The 19,826-nt window shown below is 50.5% G+C and overlaps 1 protein-coding gene across 2 annotated transcripts in view; it reads left to right on the top strand.

Moving 5' to 3' along the window:
* The first annotated feature begins 4,993 nt into the window (after positions 1-4,993).
* Positions 4,994-19,826, top strand: part of TRIM62 (tripartite motif containing 62) — a 36,401-nt gene continuing 21,568 nt past the window's right edge. Inside the window, exons 1-2 of one of the 2 annotated variants that reach the window (XM_061148496.1) lie at positions 4,994-5,079; positions 5,510-6,034. In XM_061148496.1, the coding sequence (XP_061004479.1) occupies positions 5,627-6,034 (408 nt within the window). In that variant the 5' untranslated portion in view covers positions 4,994-5,079; positions 5,510-5,626. Of the gene's footprint in view, positions 5,080-5,509; positions 6,035-9,326; positions 11,100-19,826 lie in introns of those variants that run through there. The other variant, XM_061148498.1, reaches the window with a different exon arrangement.

Here is a 19,826-nt window from a genome sequence, read left to right as displayed (position 1 = left end):
GTTTATAGGCTGAGAGTAAGTAGTCAACACCAAGGCAAGAAATGAAAATACAGGGTGGAGAAGCAGAGAACTGAAGGAGTCAGATCCCAGAGGAGGCCTGAGAGGATCCAACCCAGGCCTAGGTGGAGGAATTAAGGCAACTTCATCCTCAGACTAGAGGAAAGGAGCTGAGGATAAATCAAGTTATAAATGCACTGACTTCATTCCATTTATTTATTTTACACTCAGCTTCACTGCACAAAGGATGGATATAGGCTGAAGGGGAGTGGATGCTAAGAAGGCTCCTGGAGGGACTTTTTTCCTAGTATGGGATGCAAGGTCCCCCACTGAGAAAGAAGCAGGGGCATGTCTATGGGACTTGAGGAAACAGGCAAAGGTTTGGTGTGGTGGGGAAGGGAAGAGAAAGGGAGGCTAGCCAGATAGCTTATAAAGACCATCGGATAGAGCTATGGGACCAGATGTGACCCAGTTCCAAGATGCACAACTGTGGAGTCTTCTCTCCATTATCTGGGGGAGTAGAAAAGTCTGTGCCTTTTACTTGCTTTGGTTTGAGGCAAGTCACATCTCCCCTTTGAGCTGCAGTTTTCTCATCTGCAAAGGGGGAGAAAAAGGACAAGTCTGGAGGGCTGTTGCAAGGATTAAATAAAAGTCATGGACACCAAGCACCTGACACACAGAAGTGGCCCAGTTCACGTTCATTCTCTCGCCGCTCCCCCTTTGACAGACCTGAGCCAATGTTGCTTGGTGTGCTACACATTCTCTGAGCTCCGGGGCTCAGTCGTGTCCAACCCCGTGGACTACAGCCCACCAGTCTCCTCTGGGAGTTTTTCCAGCAAGAATACTGGAGTGGGTTGCCATTTCCTCCTCCAGGAGATCTTCTCAATCCAGGGATCAAACCCTCATCTATCACTTTGCAGGCGGATTCTTTACCACTGAGCCACTGAGGAAGTCCACAAGCCAATGTTACCTGGAGGGAAAGGGGCATGGAGTTTGGTACCTCCTATTGATGACTGCTGTTAGACACAACTTTAAGTACAAGTGACTCTTGACATTCACATAGTTATGTTCCACTAAGTCGCTGCAGAGACTGAAATAGGGAATGTTGAATCATTGCCCCTTGAGGAAACACAGAGGCAGGTTCCTGGGAGCCTCTGACCACATTTTTGTCAACCAATCAATACATAACCTTGTTTTAAGTGTGCTTCTGTTTAAAAATGCCTTATTTAATATATATTGTTGATTCACTAATGTTGAACTCATGGCCAGCAGCACTATAACTTATGCCTGAATGAAGCTTATCAAACACACTCCCCCAACTGCCTCCAACCCCCAAGGCCCATCGCAGCCTTGGTGCACTTGAGAACACGGGACAGCACTTTAGTGCCATGCTTGGGAGTTATTCTAAAACAGCAAAATCACCAACAAAACAACCCAGAAGTGAGAAAAAAAAAAAAGTGGCACTGAAAAGATCATGAAAAGTTGATAGTATGAGAGCTGACACAAGAAGACTGGTTCCACCTCTGTTGTGTATCAGACAATCTAAATGTTTGCTACCCTGGGCCGGTATGTGTCCACAAATGACAATGAAAACATCTCAAGTGTTGACCAGGGGGTGGGGGTTACAAGTAAATTTGAGGGGCAGGAGAATTTGCAAATATAGAAGCCATGAAGATGAGAATCAACTGTCTTTTTTTTATTGAAGTATAGTTGATTTACAATGTTATGCCAATCTCTACTGTATTGCAAATCTTTTCTTCTGATTATAAAATTAAACAACAAGCAAACAGAGATATACAGTGTCATAATTAAAGTCCCCCTCACCCTAGCCTACATGTAAACACAGTTCGGATTGCTATAGCAGTCTACAGATTTTTGCTATATAAATAATGCCTGTGAGCATGCGTAGGACTGCATGTGCCCATGTCCATGTATCTGTGTTTATGGGGTCTCCTTCTCCCCTCCCCCTTTTTTTAATCACTCAACAACATCTCTTGGATAGCATGAAAAAAAATTTTAACTCCTGATATTATTCTTTAGAGTATGAATAGAAGTGGGTGGCATACCCTGCAGTCAGGATCACAAAGTCTTGGTTGACCTCTCAGCCACATCAGGTTGGAGAAACATATCCAGAAAGAGCAATGACTTGCCAAGCAAATATAACTAACAGTCTGCAGGAGTGTAGTGCCCAGTATCTTAGTGGAAATGGGGGTAAATTCAGAAGAACAACAACTCGAAGGGCAAAAAGATTGAAAGCTGGAAAGAATTGTGATGGGTCTAAGAGACTGCGACTTTCAGCCAGAGAAAACCATGTTCTATACTCTTTAGAAGAGACTGGTGCTAGATTAAGAGGAACTTAGCTATTGAAAAGATTTAGACAATAGCATAAAATAGTATCAAAGCCTCTTCTAAAAACAGCTATAGGGTAGCATGGGGTAGACTAAGCTGCTACAACAGAGTCCCAAAAACAAAGGCTTCTAGAAAGTGGAAGTTTATTTCTCACTCTCTAGTCCACATTGGTGGATGGCCCACTCTATGCAGTCACTCAGGAACCCAGGTTCCTTCCTCATCTTTGCTCTGTCAGCCTCATTGAAGCATTACTGAAGCTGGGTTCCTTACATGTCTGCGTTTCAACATGAAAAGTCAAAGTGTTAGTTATTCAGTCATGTCTGACTCTTTGCAACCCCATGGAGCCCACCAGTCTCCTCTGTCCATGGGGTTCTCCAGACAAGAATACTGGAGTGGGTTGCCATTTCCTTCTCTGGGGGATCTTCCTGACCCAGGGATCGAACCCAGGTCTCCTGCATTGCAGGCAGATTCTTTACCATCTGAGACACCATGAGGGAAGAGGAAATGTAACACAGAAGAGCACATGCCTTAGGACTATTTCTATTATATTTTATTACAAAGGATTTAGTCACAAAACCACACTCAGCTGCAAGAGCAGCTGGAAAATGTGGTACCTAGCAGACTCATCCTTTCTCTAGCTACTATATTGCTATAGAAGAGGAGGACAGATTACATGTTGAATAAATGAAGCCCACTGCTTCATCCATCATCAAGCCTTTTTTCATTTCAAATGCTTCAATAATTTAGACCCTGCCCTCTTTGTAAAAAAAATGAGGGTACATATCAGTGTATCACTTGGGATTCTTTTGTTTGCCAAGAGAAAGCACAGTGCTATTAAACCTGCTTAAGCAATAAGATGGACCGTCTCATATATCCAAAAGTCTAGACTCTCCATCAGTGTACCAGCTCCTCTTCCCCAGGGTTCTCCCTGCCTCTGTCATGTATTGGCTCCATCCTTGGACTGGGAGCAATTCCAACTATCACCACCAAACACATACAAGTACATCCAGAAAAAGGGGCAGACTGGTTTTGATAGGGAAGAGACCCTTTGCAGAAGCTATCTCCTTGCTACAAGATTCCCCTCTGGTATTTAAGGCCAGACCTGCATCATATGTCCAAACCTAAGCCATCACTGGCAAGAGGAATGTAACCATCATGATGGATTTGGACTGAACAGAACTTATTCCTAGAACTGGACTGGGGTCAGCCAACCCTTGGTCACATGGGGAAGTGGGGGTGCACCTGAACAAAATCAGGGCTCTGACTGCAAGGAAAAATCCATGAATAGTTGTTACATGAGCTACCAACTTATTTCTGGCAATGATGGAGACATGAAACCAGGTAAGGATGTGATGGAGGACACATAAATAGCAGAGGGGTAAATGTCAAGCTTTTTCTTAAAGTTTTTCTTAAAGTTTTCTTAAAGTGCTTTGATAAAGTGTAACGCCAGTGAAGACGTTACTGGAGGAGCCAGAAACGGGGGAGCCACCTTCATGCCTCCTTCTTTCTCACTCCATGTTCAATCCATTACAAAATTTCAGAGTGTCTATACCTTCAGTACCCTGTCTTTCTCTCCTTACCCACTGTCATGGCGCCAGTTCAGGTCTCATCACCTGCAGGCACGATGACATTAATCTACTGCTGCCCAGTCTCTCCTCTTGAAATCCACATCTTTGCTACTATTACTGAGCTACACACCTTCACTGTCCACAGAGCACTGCACATATGTGGGCAAATCAGAGAGTCCGCTTTCATCTTGCCAATGGGATAATAAGCATCTCCTTGACTTCCTGAAACCCACCTCAGACCAGGTCAGTCCCCTGCTTGAAAGCTCAATGCTTTCAGGAAATCCTTCAGTAAGACGCTCAACGCCCTCCACCACACTCTAGCCCCTTTTCCACCCAACCCCAACAGTAGAGAATCACTCACACTTCCCCAAAATTTCCCTTCCCTTTCACACCTCCATGCTCCTGCAGATGCTGCCCCCTCTACCTAGAAATCCCTTATCCCCTCTCCATCTGGCATGCAGACCAGGTCTCCTATTACTCTTTCTCCCTCTTCACAATACAGCACTCATACTATAGCACTCCAGAAATGCTTGCTGAGTGGAGACAACTCCTCGGGTCAGATATTAGTCAGGGCCAGGACTTTCCAACTTCTGCCACTAGCACTGCTTAAGAAAGTGAAGAGGAAATGGGACTCCAGGGCTTAGAAGTGTGAGGGTCTTGAACTTGCTCTAAGCAAGCAGGGTATTTCTCGAGTTTTATCTTTATATTTTACGCAAAAGTTGTATTCTACGCAGATTAAACAACATATCTGTGTTTGTTTTAATACAAAATATTATTTTTCACCAATCTTCACATTGATGATCCAAAAAGATCCTATACTCCTTATCCTCTCAAATTAGCGGGCCCACTTCTCCTGCCCCCCACCCCCACCCCCACCTCCGCCGCAGGGACGCCAAGCGAGACCTGGATGTTGTTCCAAGTGTAGACCCTGAAGGAAGAGCTGGCTTTCGCACCCCTGGGAGCTGGAGAATGGTGGGGGCGGGGAGGGGTTTCGCAGGCTGGAGTCCGGGCCCTGCCCCTCCTCTCCCCCGCCCGCCGCGAGGGCGGAGTCACTGGGTCCCCGCCCGCGGGGGCGGGGAGGGAGCCGAGGCCGCCGGCAGCTTTGGCTCGGCTGGTTCCGGGTTGAGAGGCTGCGCTGGGACCGAAGCAGTGGCCTCTGAGCCGGGTAAGAGGCCGCGCGGGGACTGGTCTTGGGGCCGGGATCGAGCAGCTGAGCTTGCTCACACCCCTCCTCTCCTCTGCCAGGCACAGACGAGGGACGGCTCTTCCCCCTCCTCGAGAATTCCCCATCCCCAGCTTCTCCCCCTCCCCCCACCGCACCCATCCTGGTATTACAGCCCCCCAAGGCCTCCGCCCCCCTCCCTGATCCTCTTCTCCCAGCACCCATCCCTCGGGACTGCCCCCTTCCCTAGACGCTGCTTGCTAGGAGCACCCTCCCTCAGACACCCACGGCCCCCTCCCTCCAGCACCCATCGCTCCGGGTCACCCACTACCTCAAGACCACCTTCCAGGGCTCGCTTCTCGGATAGTCTCTACCCCGGACCTCTTACTCGCATTACCCCGCTCCCGGATAACACCTCTTCCTTCTCTTGTAGCTCCTGCTTCTCCGGGCCTGCTCCTGGCACCCATTCCCAGGCTGCCCCCGACAGCGCCGCGCTCTCCCCGCTGCCCCCTGCATCTCGGGGGGAACCCTCTCCACCGCCCCTGCCGCCATGGCATGCAGTCTCAAGGACGAGCTGCTTTGCTCCATCTGTCTGAGCATCTACCAGGACCCGGTGAGCCTGGGCTGCGAGCACTACTTCTGCCGCCGCTGCATCACCGAGCACTGGGTGAGGCAGGAGGCGCAGGGCGCCCGCGACTGCCCCGAGTGCCGGCGCACGTTTGCGGAGCCCGCGCTCGCGCCCAGCCTCAAGCTGGCCAACATCGTGGAGCGCTACAGCGCCTTCCCCCTGGACGCCATCCTCAACGCGCGCCGGGCCGCGCGACCCTGCCAGGCACACGACAAGGTCAAGCTCTTTTGCCTCACGGACCGCGCACTGCTCTGCTTCTTTTGCGATGAACCCGCGCTACACGAGCAGCACCAGGTCACCGGCATCGATGATGCCTTCGAGGAGTTGCAGGTGAGCTGCTCGCTCGGCCTGGGGGCGGGGCGGGGCGGGGCCGGGGGCGGGGTCAGGGCTGGACCGCGCGGGCAGGGCCCAGTCAGAATTGCCATAGGGCGGGGCCTCCGGCAGGGTCAGGGCCCTATCAGCATTAGGACGGGGCGGGGCCGCGGCGAGGAGGCGGTGTTGAGGGTGGGACCTTGAGCTGAGTTCGCCAGGCTGGGTCTCAGCACTGAAGCCGGCGGTGGGTCCATGGCCGGGGGAGAGAGCACCAATGGAGTGGGACGGCGGGGACAGATAGGATCAGAGCTGTACTGGCTGGGGCAAGGTTAGGGACGGGGCCGAATCAGAGCTGGGCAAAGGCAGGGCCACTATGGGAGGTCCTAGAGTAGGACCTGGAGACATTGCCCACGTAAGAATGGTTCAGGATTGAGTTGGGGACAAAGACACAGGTGGGGGATGGGAACAAAGTCGTGACTGGACAGGGGGTGGGGCCGCCGTCTGAGGATGAGTCTGGACTAGACATTGTAGCTGAGCTGCAGGCTTTGGGGCACGAAGACCTTGGGGATTCAATCAGGTATGCATCAGGACCTGGGGATCAGTACTTGGGCTAGATCACTGGGCAGGTCAGGGTTAAATCTAAGAGAGGGTCTAAATGAGGGTCAGCAAACTGCTGAGAGAGTGGATTTGGGTGCCAGGGGCTAGGGCAAGGTGTGTGAGGGTCTAAGACTGGGATCTAATTCAGATACTGTAAAAAATCATTCTGAGTTGAAATCACAGTAGAGGTTAATTGAGAGTGAGGATAGTACTTACAGACTCAAGATTTGGGTAATAAGACCCTGAGGTGAGGTGATTCAAGAAAAGAGAGCGAGTGGACCTCTAGGAGTTTCCAGGGACTTTTAGTGACCTCTTTAGCTCTGTCGCCCACATCAGGATCTTGAGGACTATGTGAAACAGTACATGCAGGGTAGCCTGATCATAGTCAGCCTAGGACTGTACCTGATCTCCCTGCAGCCTTCACATCCTCACTGACCAACTCCTGTTCAACTCTCAAAGCTCTGCTCAAATGCCCTCTCTGTGTAAGCCTTCTCTAAACTCCAAAGCAATAGCATTAGCACTGCAGTCTTTGTTAATAAGTATAATATTTTAAAAAAATAGTGTTCCAGGAACTTCTCTGATGACCAATGGCTAAGACTCCACACTTCCAAGGCAGGGGCCTGGGGTTGATCCCTGGTCAGGGAACTAGAGCCCACACGCTGCAACTAAAGATCCCACATCCCATAACTAAGACCCGGCATAGCCAAATAAATAAATAAAAATAAATATTAAAATAGTGCTCCAAGATTAGCTATAATTAGGAAATAAAGTACATTCTCTATACCCTCCTTGGAGAATTCTCAGTGTACATTTGCATATTAAAGGCTTAGAGAAATCTTGTAGCAAAGAAACCCATCTTGCTGCATTTAATAAAATGATTCCCAAGCTTTTGTGAGCCTGGAATCTTTTTCTCAAGCTAAACTATTTAAATCTAGCAAACCTTGTGTCTTTGGCCTCAGGATACCAGACTAGCACACAGTCCCCAAGAGAAGGGACAGTCTCTTAGTCATCATATCTGTGGACCTAAAGCCTGGCCCAAGGCCTGGCCCACAGCGCATATCAGTAAAGGTTGAATGAATGACCAGCCCTGACCTAAGTTGGCCCAGACTGTAGAGCCTTTGGAAGCAGAAGGTTTTTGACTCCTTAAGCAGGAGCTAAATGACTATTTTCCCTGTTGTAGAGGGTCACCCCCCTTATACATGAGTCTCTGTGAGCCAGCCTGCATCAGCAGATACCCTGGTCCTAGCAGAAATGACCCTGTGTTCACCTCATCTGCTCCTTGTTCCTTTAATCCCCAAACCACCTCTGACTCCCTTTCAGTTTGGCTGTTTGGGGATGGAGAGCAAGGGCTGGGGGCTCTGGGAGCTGGCACAAGGATGGCATTGGCCCTCTACTCTCAGAGCCCCTTGTGCCAGGCTCTGGTGTCTCTGTCTCCCCGTCTATGAAGTCACATAAACAGGGAGAAGGAGAGAAGCTTGGACAGGACTGGGTGCAGGTAGTAAGAGTTTGGAGGGACTCTGTCTGAAACCATCTGTCCATCCTCTTCATTATGTAGATGTGCAGACAGGTCCAGAGAGGTGATGCGACATACCCAAAGTCACACTGCCAGACAGTGAGAGGGCCAGCCTAGAAAGCTCAGCCTGACCCCAGCCAAATCCTGTCCCTGCCGCTCAGCCCCACCTCTCCCTGTCTGACTTTCTAGCTAGGGAGAACTCCCTTCCAACATTTGAATCCCGTGTCTGCAAACCAGCAAATCCAAATTATGGTGTTGTAGGGGTTTGTTGTCTGTTCCATGACCTGGGTCAGGCAGGAGAAAGTGAACATATATTTTCTCCAAACGTTTATTGGAACACTGTCATTCTTGGATGAAAAGAAAAATAAGACTGCTACTCACTCACCCTTTAGTGTACTGTCCTGGGGTCGGTCACATTTAGGTTCCAAACCTTCCTTCAGCCCTGTCTGTCTAATCAGCACATCTCTTCACGGACGCCTCCAGGCTCTCGCCTGTAAACTGGCATTAGAATGATTCTTTCCTACCAGGATTTTCATGAGGCTGACCTGAAATGAATCTGCTATTGAGATGCCTGGCACAGGTTAGAGGCTGGGTCAGCACGCACTCCCATCCTTTCTCCTTTTACATATGAGACCTCAAGTGCCCAGCTGGGCGACTGCCCAGAGCTGCCTCTCACCTGAGAAGGAGGTCTTGTTTTGGTACCTCCTTTGGGCTTGGCAAGAAAGTGGCAGAGAAACATCCTCCCCCGTGGAGAAGTAAGCTGCTGGGTGAGGCTCAAGCCACTCCCCATGACTCCGGCTCTGTTCATGGGGAAGTGGGGCTCATTAGCTATTTATGCACTGGAAATGAGACTGGGCTTGTCTGTCACACCCCCTCCTCTCCCAGCAGCTGGTGGCTTGTCCCCAGGGCTTCTGAGGCCTGGGCTGGGCCCCTCTCCTGGAGAATAACAGACTCCGAGCCAGCAGGGCCTTGGAGATCATCTGGTACAAACTTCCTTTGACAGATGGGGAAATGGCAGAGCAGGGAGGAGAGGATCCTCCCCTTTCCCAAGGCCTTGAGGCCAGAGGAGGCTACTCCTGGCTCAGCGGGAGTCTCCTCACACCTCCCCTCCTCCTAACAGTTAGCCTGGAGCTATTTTCATTTATTATAAATCCTAGACTCCGCAGAGCAGAGAGGTAAAGGGCTCTGGCTTTGTACTCTGGCAGCTCCAAGTCTGCAGTACCATTTCTGGCTGTGTGACCTTAGGAATGTTCCTTATCATCTCTGAGCCTCAGGAACCTCCTTCACAGCATGGGAATGATGGGATTGAATTCAATAAGATGACATTGGCCAGAAGTTGGTACTGCACTTGACACATAGTAAGCACTCAATAAATGACAGTTCTAGTATGTTACATCATACTTGGCACTATTAACATTTGGGGCCAGATAAGTCTATGTTATGCAGTGCTTCCCAGGTGGCACAATAGTAAAAATCTGCCTGCCGATATAGGATGATGCAGGAGATGCAAGTTGGATTCCTGGGTCAGGAAGATCCCCTGAAGAAGGAAATGGCAACACACCCCTGTATTCTTGCTGGGAGATCCCATGGACAGAGGAGCCTGGCAGACTACAGTCCATGGTATCTCAAAGAGCTGGACACTACTGAGTGACTGAGCACTCACACACACAAGTCTATGTTATGCAAGGCAATCCTGTGCACTGTGGGCTGTTTAGTAGCATCCCTGGCCTCTACCCACTGGATACTAGTAGCATGACCCACCCCAAGCTCTGACAGCCAAAAATGCCTTCAGGCTTCATCAAATATCCCCTAGGGTCAAAATCACACCAGGCTGAGAACCCAAGCCTGGAGAAGTCCTACTCAGCTTTCCAGGCTCAGCTCAAATAGCCCTCCTCTGTGAAGGTTTCCCTGACCTACCAAGTAGAATGGCTTTGTACCCCAGATTCCGATACTGGGGTCAGATCCTGGCATCATTGCCGATAAGCTGTGTGTCCTTGATCAGATCACTTCACTTCTCTAAGCCTCCACCTGCTAACATGAGGATAATATGACCATCATGGGAAGGATGTCGAAAGGGTTAGGGAGGTCGTATCAAAAGTGCCTGACACTGTGCTTGGCACACAGTTAGCAGTAGCAATTTTTAAATATCTTTATTTTTTCTGAGTATAAAATTAACATAATAAACAGAGCTATATAGTGTAAAAGTTAAAATCCCCCCATAGTCCCACTCCATGGAAAAATAGGATTTTACTTAAAGATTTGTTTACAGTTCTACAGAAATTTTGTCATGTAAACAGTGTGTGTGTGTGTGTGTATGCCTTCCCTTTTTTTTCACTGCTGAGCACTGGACCACAGCGCAAAGTGGAGGGAAGGAGCCACCATCTCAGAAGGGTTTGGGGCTTCTCAGTCAGTATTACTGAGTTCTAGTCCACTGCCCAAGAATGTGCTAAGCACTTTTCATGTACTGACTCATTTAATTTTTTTTTTCATCTAATGTTTTTCATAACACCCTGTCAAGTGGGTACTGTAATTTACTCTTTTTACGTATAAGGAAACAGAGGCTCAGAGGAATTCAGTGACTTGTTTGGTCACCCAGCTGGTAAACAGCAGGGACAGTATTTGAAGCCTGGCTGAGTGGACCATGCATAGCCTCTGAGCTGCCTCTCAAGGCCGGGTGGCTGTCTCCCCCACACCCTGCCTGTCTTTGTAGTTTAAGTGTACAGGGTCAGGCTGCGGACACCGTCTGCTTGTGCCAGCTGATGCTCCAAGGGCAGGTGCTGAATGTCATCTTCCTCAGGCACAGCATCCGGCTCTCTGGCCATCTCAGCTTCCTAACCTCCAGGCAAGGGATTGGATGCAGTCCCAGCCACCCCCTCCAGGTCTCATGTGACCGCTGGAGCCTTTCCCAAGGCCTCCTTCATGCCAAGGGAGACAACAGTGGATCAGCCTTGGATGGGAGCCCTGAGGAGTTGGGCATGGGGCTCCAGAGACCCCTGAAAGAACAGAGCTGAGGACTGAATTCAAATCCTGATGCTGGCTTCTTCCAGCTGAGCAGAAGGTGCTGCCTTCTCTGCACCCTCTCCCAACCTGGGAAGTGGAAATCAGAACAAAACATAAAGAGGGAGAGCGAGTTGCTGCCTATCCAGAGACAACTGGTGTGAAGGTGCTTTATTTGCTACTATGGACAGCCGGGCTGTCTGTGTCCAGGGAAAGTGGCCTCTGCTGTTACTTTTTGCAGGAGAGGGCAGGACTTGTGTGCACAAAGCAGGCTTCAGGGGGGCAAGGCTGCCAGTGAGTCAGACCCACGGCCGCAGTTGGCATCTCTACTTCCCTCTTCACAGGTGTGTGTGGGCAACCAGGAAAAGCCCAGTTCATCCAGAACACCTTGGCTGAGCACAGGTCACGGGGCTGAAACTGAGAATGGAAGCTGGGGACCCCAGGACGTTTATTTTCTAGAGAGGAAAGGATCTGGTAGGAAGTGACAACAGAAACAATAACAGCCCTATAAAACATGAGCCAGAGTGTATTGGACCATTGTTATGTGCCAGGTGCTGTTACGGGCCTTGAATCCTCACAGAAGCCCTTTCTCTTTTCCCCACTCCCCAAGTAGGACTAGGATCAGCCCCATTTCACAGATCAAGACGATGAGGCTGAGAGGCTCAGTAACTTGCCCAAGATCATGCTGCAAGTAGGAGGCATAGCTGGGTCAGACTCTGGTCTGTCTGACTCAGAATTCTTCCCCCTCACCAACACCACCCTAACTGCCTCAGGGAACATCCAAATGAGGCCTCAGAAACCATCCGCTTCCATCCTCTCCCCACTGTGCAAATGGGGAAACTGACTTGCCCAAGTTTGGTCCAGAGCCCAGCTCCCTGGAATCTCAGCCCAGTGCTGTTTTCACAGCGTCATTTACTTTCTGGACCTTGAATTCTGTTTGAACACGGGGGGTGGTTGTCAGGATGTGGAGATGGTGTCCTTCTGGGATTCAGAGATTTAGTCAGTACCTTACTCAGTTGATACTCCTCTGCTGGCTCACTGAGGGCCAGGTCCTGGGCCCAGGAGAGAGCAAGACAAGCTTGGCCCTGCTGTGGTTCTTGGGAGACAGGCCCATAAGCTGCAGGGTCATGTCCTAGGCTCCTGAGGCCACAACTGAGGACTGACCAGGTTCCCCAGCTGACAACTGGGTCTTGAGAGCAGAGAGAGGAGACGTTACAGAGGGAAAAACAACACCCGTGGTCCCATGTGCAGAGTGCCAGGGGCAGACACCTATTCTCATTTCACTCTCACAGCAGCCCTAGGAGATAGGTCTCATTGCCCCATTTTTCATATGAGGAAACTGAGGCTCAGAGGTTGTGCCTAAGGTCATGCAACCAGTACATGTTGCTGAAGCCAGAACTTGGACTCAGATGATGATCTGAGTCAGCCAGGGACAGGCATGAAGGTGAGCCGGTGGTTCATTGTGACTGGAGGGGGAAGGGTGGGAAAGGGGCTTGAATGCACCACCCCTACCCAAGGAGAGTAGACTTGATCCTGGAGATGTGGGGGAACTAGGAACAGACTAGAGTAGGCAAGGTTGGCCTGGGCAGTGTGCCTTAAGGGGCGGCATGTGGGTGCGCCTGGTAGGCAGCCTGGAGGAGGGGGCACAGTCACACGGTGCTGCCCTGCCAGAGACCGTGAGGCTCAAAGTGGACAGCGCAGGCTCAGAGGCCGAGAAGCTGCATCAGGGTTCGGGCTGACAGAAGAAACAGGAGCATCAGGGGTCTGCAAGTAGAAGAGGGATCTGGGGGAAGGGAGAGAAGAGGCAAGTTCAGTTTGCCTATGTGAAGATCTGGGGCAGCTTTGGGCCAGAGGAGGGAAGAGAAGGCAGTACTGGGTGCGGAGGAGAGGAGGAGTCTTGAGCACAAGGGGTTTTGAGTACCTATAGTGAGCCACGCCACGCTGGGCCCTTTCAAGGGTCTCATTTTATCCTCATCACGTCCCCCGCCAAGTGGCTCTGGTCCTCATTTTATAGATAAGGCTCTGAGAGGGGAAGACGTGATCGACCCAAGGGCATGCAGCCAGGATTTGAGCCCAGGTTTTTCTGACACCCAAGTTCATGCTGTTACCACCGGGCAGAACGGTGACAGGGGTGAGAGGGTCCCTGAAGCCGGTGGAGATGGCTTCTGGCAGCAGCTTTATCCTCTGGGCTGGAGGAGGGACGGCCTTGCAGTCAGGGAGGTCTGGCCTTGGGGGCCTGTGAGCCCTAGCTGTCTGTCCTCCCCCTCAGCTGCTGCCCCAGGCCTGGCCTCTCTGTGCACGCAGGAGCCCCAGAGTCTCTCCGCTGACATATTTGCATAATTGTGTGCTTACGTCAGCACTAGCCCTGACTCTGCCCCCTCTCCAGCAGCTCTGCCCTCGGGAGGGCATCTCCCCACCCCCATTCCTGTTCTGCCCCAGCGTCGATGGGGCCTGCAGAGTCCAGCTCCCCCAGGCTGACCTCCAAGGCCAACTCCGCCCCACCCCACTGCTGCCCTCATCCCAGCCGGCCCCACTGGCCTTTCCAGCTGGGGACTCCACCCACATACCTGGCTCCAGCCACCCCCAACTGCCCCTCACTTCCTGCACACACCAGGAGTGCCTCTACCCAACCAGTTCTCTCCACCTGGAATGCTCTGGCCCCACCCTGGAGACTAGAAGGGACCCTGCCCAGCCATCCATCCATCTTCCCAGATCTTTACGTCAGAAATATACCCTCTCTAAGAAACTGCCTATTTCACATACAATTATAATTATTGTGATGTTAATGACAACTACGAGTGACTGAGCACTTCCTGGGCCTCTGGACAGGTCCTGCATTAAGTCACCTAATCCTCACAACAACCACAGAGCCGGCACTGTCATTAGCTGTACTTGATAGATTTGGCAACTGGGGTGGGAGGGAGTCACCAACACTGCTGGGTTCCTAGGTGTTCCCTCCACGTTTATCCTGTTCTCCCTTGCAGTCTACCTGTTTCTATTTCTGCCTCTCCTACTAACTGCAAACTCTCAAGGGCAAGGGCTGTCTGCAGCCCCCCAGCCCCCTGGAGTGGCTGGCCCAAAGCCTGACTGTGAGTGCCCAGACGTGATTACTGTATTGCTGACAGAGGGACCGAGTAGTTTCCAACATGGATTTTGGAGTCACTCGGATCCCCACTCCTGATTCTTACAAGCTCTGTCACCTTTGGCATACTGCCTGACCTCTCTGAGACTCTGTTTCCCCCTCTGAGAGACTGGGGTGTCAAAGGCACTAATCTCATGAGGTTGTTGTGAGAATTAAGTGACACGCTGCCTGTGAAATTCAAACCTAAACCGAACCACCTCCAGACCCGGTTCTGAGCCTCCGGGAGGGTCAGTGTCCTTCCTCACAGTTAGCTCTATCACTTAGGAGTTTATCAACAGCTTCCTGTTTCCTGTCTGACATCTGCTGGGAGGAGATTTCCCAGTTGGTTCTCTGTCAAGCTGTGTGGCCATGGGCCACTCAGTCCCTTTTTCTTGGACTTCAGTTCCCTGTTCTAGAAATCCAGATGGCTGGACTAGATGGTCCCTGGGGCCCCTTTCCATTCTGGCCATGTGAGGAGGAAAGGAGGGGCCTGACACAGCAAACCACAGGGACATGGAGAAGTGACCCAGGAACCTCACATGGGACATGGTGGCCCCCTGTCTCCCAAGCACCCAGTCCCTCCACTGTAAGGCTAAACACTTCTTACCATTATCTCATTTCACCCTTCCAACCCTAGGAGATATTGTTTTCCCCATTTCTCAGATGAGGGACTGGGGCCCCGAGAGGTTAGGGTCCCTGCCCAAGATCACACAGCTAATGGATGACAAAGCCAGTCTTCTAACCCAGGGGGTCAGGTCTGATCCCAGGCCTAGAAGGAGGGAAGACAGGGTGAGTAACAGAGCCCAGGCTGCCTCCTAGTCCTGCTCTGTGGGTTCTGCGTTTTGTTTTTCCTAACTTAGCTGTTCCCTCGGGATCTGTAGCCCACCTGAGAGCTGCCGGCCTGGGGACTCCGCCCACCCTTTCAGAGGTGAGCCCTGACCCAGCCCAGCCTTTCTCCAGGGCAGATTCAGGATGTAAACTCTGTGCCTGGCCCTCTCCTAGGTACTGAGGGTGTGAAAATCTTTCAGTCCCTGGCCTAAGAGCCTATACCTCATGGGGAAGACTGACAGGTAACCTTGCTGTTAAGATGCAGCATGTGCCAGATAGCGTGAGGGAAGGCTCTGCTCACAGGGGATTGTCTGGACAGAATGGAGCTGAGATATGGATTCTCAGTGGAGGTGAGGTCTGATCTAGGTCTTCCGAGATAAGCACTAGTCTAACAAGTAGAGAAAAACCATGTAGCTGAGCCTTCCAGACAGAGGGAACAGCATGTATAAAGGCCTGGTGGAGGGCACTGCAAGTTGCTTCATGCATCTAGAGCAGCACTGTCCAGTAGAACTTTCTGGAATAATGGAAGTGTCCTGCATCTGCACCCTCTGATACTGTAGCCACCCGTCACCTGTGGCTGTTGAGCACTTGAAATGTTCACCCTAGTACAGCTGTTGTTCAGTTGCTCAGCCATGTCCAACTCTTTGCAACTTCATGGACTGCAGCACACAAGGCTTCCCTGTCCATCACCAACTCCCGGAGCTTGCTCAAACTCATGTCCATTGAGTTAGTGATGCCATTCAACCATCTCATCTTCTGTCATCCCCTTCTCCTCCTGCCTTCAATCTTGCCCAGCATCAGGGTCTTTTCCAATGAGTTGGCTCTTCCCATCAGGTGGCCAAAGGATTGGAGCATCAGCATCAGTCCTTCCAATGAATATTCAAGGTTGCTTTCCTTTAGGATTGACTGATTTGATTTCCTTGCAGTCCAAGGGACTCTCAAGAGTCTTCTCCAGCACCACAGTTCAAAAGCATCAATTCTTTGGTTTTCAGCCTTCTTTATGGTTCAACTCAGTACAGCTGAGGAACTGAATTTCAATTTTATTTCATTTGAATTTAAATAGCCACGTGTGACTAGCAGTTACTGCATTGAACGTTAGGTCTGGATGAAGAGAAAAGGCTGGAGAAGAAATCTGGGGCCAATACTGAAGGGTCTTGAATGCCACATTCAGACTTGGTGCCCTTTTCCCCAGCATATGTGTGTGCTCAGTCACTCAGCCATGTCCAACTCTTTAAAACTCCACGGACAATAGCCCGCCAGGCTCCTCTGTCCATGGAATTTTGCAGGCAAGAATACTGGAGGGGGTTGCCATTTCCTACTCCAGGAGACCTTCCTGACCCAGGGATTGAACTGGTGTCTCCTGCAGCTCCTGCATTGGCAGATGGATTCTTTACGACTGAGCCACCTGGGAAGCCCTCTTCTTCCCAGACAATGTGGAAATCCTGCAGAGGGACCTGGGGGAGGAGATGCAGGAACACATCCATCCTGGAGAACCGTCATCTCAGCTGCTCTGTGAGGCAGGGAGGAGCCTGGAGCCATGGTCCAGAAAAGAAGTGATAAAAACTGAACCGGGGCAGTGGGTATAGAGAGGAGAGGACAAATTCCAGGGCTAGCCCGATGACTGATTGGATTGGTGGCTGGGCCGTGTCAAGGGTGACTCCTAGATTTCTGGCTTGGGTGGCAGCAGGTATAGGGGGTGTGCCCTGCACAGAAATGGGGAACATGAGAGGAAGGGCAGTTTTGGGGTCCCATACCACTATTCCAGCTTTCACTGTGATGTAAATGTCTCTGTCCCTGTCTCCCCCCGACCCACCCAGTCCATCTACATACCTCCTGAAGCATTATGGGTTGGGACTCACCCCCATCCTTCTCCCTGTCGTTGACACAGCAGCATGTGGGGCCCAAGGAGGCCTCATTCAGCACATGTTTGCGGAACGGACGAATGAGTGTTCCATTGCTCCCGGGATCCTGTTATTCCCTGACCCTGAAAGCAGGGAGGAATTTGGCCATGTCCCTGGGGTGCCCTGAGCAATGTGAAGAACGTGGCCTCCAGGGCAGTTTTCTCAGAGAATCTGAAGAACTGCCTGAGTGGTTGGGTCTATGAGGGCAACCAAGGGAGAGAGTTGTAGCATTTGGTTCATCTCCTCAAACTCTGCATCTCAAGCAGACTGTCCAAAGCTGGACAGACCCGAGGCCGTCAGGGGGGAGCAGTCATTCTGTATTCTTAGGTGAATGTGATCTATCTATTCCAGTGGCTCAGATGCATGAGAATCTATGAGGAATGACTTCCAACTGTTAGTAATAGAGAGTTGCCCAAAGTAACTGAAATTAGATGAGGGTGTATTTCTCTTCCACATAAAACAGGTCTATAGAAAAGGAGCCCAGGCAATGGTGTGCCAGGGCCAACTTGCTCTGGTTCCTGAGAACTAACTGCAAATTTTGTCTCAGCTCTGCATCTGATGACCTCACATGGAGAGCTTGAAATTGGCTTTGAGGGAGTCTTTACACCATGGAAATTGGCCAGCACTATAAACTGAGTCTATTTATCTTTTTTCCAGAGGGCAAGCTTCCTAGCACATCCCTGAGTGCAGTGATGGGGTGGCTACCCCATCAGGGACCCAGGCTGCTTCTTCCTTCTGTTTCACTGGTTTTGGCCTGTCGTATCCATCTTTCTGGTTGCCTTATGGCCTGAGATGGTACTGGAGTTCCAGTTATTATGTCTGTGCAAGCTCTCTTCTCCCATAAAACTAGCTATTCTGAGTTTTCTATCTAACTTGTATTTTCAAGGCTGGGTCCTCTTCATCCTTCACTTGTCATCTGAGGTGTGCCCTCCACAGGGAAGCCTTCTCTGACACCCTACTAAATTCATCACCCATCCTACGCGGCTTTATTTTCCCTACTAAATTCATCACCCATCCTACGCGGCTTTAGAGCATAGACCATGTATGCATGCTAAGCTGCTTCAGTCATGTCTGACTGTTTGTGACCCTATGGACCATAGCCCGCTAGGCTCCTCTGTCCATGGCATAGACCATAATGGATAACTATCTGAAGGTTTCCCTGGTGGCTCAGTGGTAAAGAATCTGCCTACCAATGCAGGAGATGCAGGTTCAATTCCTGGGTTGGGAAGATCCCCTAGAGAAGGAAATGGCAACCCACTTCAGTATTCCTGCCTGGGAAAGCCCATGGACAGAGGAGCTTGGAGGGCTACAGTCCATGGGGTCACAAAAGAGTCAGACATGACTTAGTAACTAAACAACAATATTATCTGTCTTCCCCACTAGACTGGAAGATCCCTATCAGTAGGGACTATGTCTGTCTGGTTCTCTGCTGTGTCCCCAGTGCCTCACACTGCCTGGTACATCATAATTGCTCAATAAATATTTGTTGAGTGAATAAGGGATAGTAAGCACAGATCATTTTGTTTTCTACATGCTTCCCTTAGCATGTCATTGTGACCATTTTCTCACGTTGCTATCTAGCCTGTAAAATTAGTTGGATTAGATGTTTTCAAGGGCTCCCCCTGCTCTGATGAGACAGGAGAACAGGAGGTGGGGGTGAGCAGGTAAGTCAGCTCCCTGGCACCACTCACACCTCAGGCTGACTAGAGAGCCGGGGCCAGAGGCTGTTTCCATGGAGATTCACTCCCAGAGAAAATTTCTTTGAGCCCCATTTCAATGCCAGGCCATTGTTGGGTGCAGGGGAGATAGAAAATGGTAGGGTAGGCCTGCCCTGCATGGGGATGGATGAAGGACAGCCAGGAGAACAACCAGCTGTGATACCATGGACTAAATGTCCAGAAGTACTGGAAGCCAGGGCTTCCCAAGTGGTGCTAGTGGTAAAGAACACACCTGTCAATGCAGGTAGACATAAGAGACACAAGTTCGATCCTTGGGTCAGGAAGATCCCCTGGAGGAGGGCATGGCAACCCACTTTAGTATTCTTGCCTGGAGAATCCCATGGACAGAGGAGCCTGGCAGGCTGCAGTGCATAGGTTCACACAGAGTAGGACATGACTGAAGCAACTTAGCACACACATGAACTGGGAGCCATCCATCTCTGTGCCCCATTCATTCATTTGACAAATAATTATTGAGGCCCTACTGTGTGCTGGGCACTATTCTAAGTGCTGAGGATAGAACAATGAACATGTCAGTCAAGATTCTTGCCTTCCTAAAACTCACATTCCAGTGGAGAAGAGGAACAGTAAACACACTGTCAGATAAATAAGCAAGATCATGGAGACCACAAAATAGGATGTGATGGAGGATGGAAGGAATACTACTGTGCATGGGCTGGTGAGGCAAGACCTCTCAGAGGAGGCAGCATCTGAGTTGTTATGTTAATGCTACAGGGGAATCAGGGGAGGATACCTGAGAGTGAAGTGCACCAGGCAGAGGAAGCAGCAAGTGCAGGCACAGGGTTGAAGCAAGCCCAGAGTGAGGAACAGGAAGAAGACCGCTTTGGCTGGCTGAGAGTGATGGGGGAAGGATGGTGGAGACAGCCGTGGGACGGGCATGAGGGCACTTAGACACTTGCTTCAGGCACAAAGCTGAAGCAGGTGCCCCCAAACTCAGTAATCAAGAGGAATAATTCGTAATGAAATTTTTAAAAATCAAAATTAATGTCCAAAAAACTGCATGATGAACAAAATATCAGATTTGTAAATAGAGACAAGATGACTAGCCATGACTTACTGAGCCATATTGGAACCAGAGGCAAAGGAAAAATTAGTCATAATGATCCTGTCCTTT

This window comes from Dama dama, chromosome 8, assembly GCF_033118175.1.
Source record: "Dama dama isolate Ldn47 chromosome 8, ASM3311817v1, whole genome shotgun sequence".
In the NCBI taxonomy this organism is placed as follows: Eukaryota; Metazoa; Chordata; class Mammalia; order Artiodactyla; family Cervidae; genus Dama; species Dama dama.
This window is presented reverse-complemented; position numbering and strand designations above follow the sequence as displayed.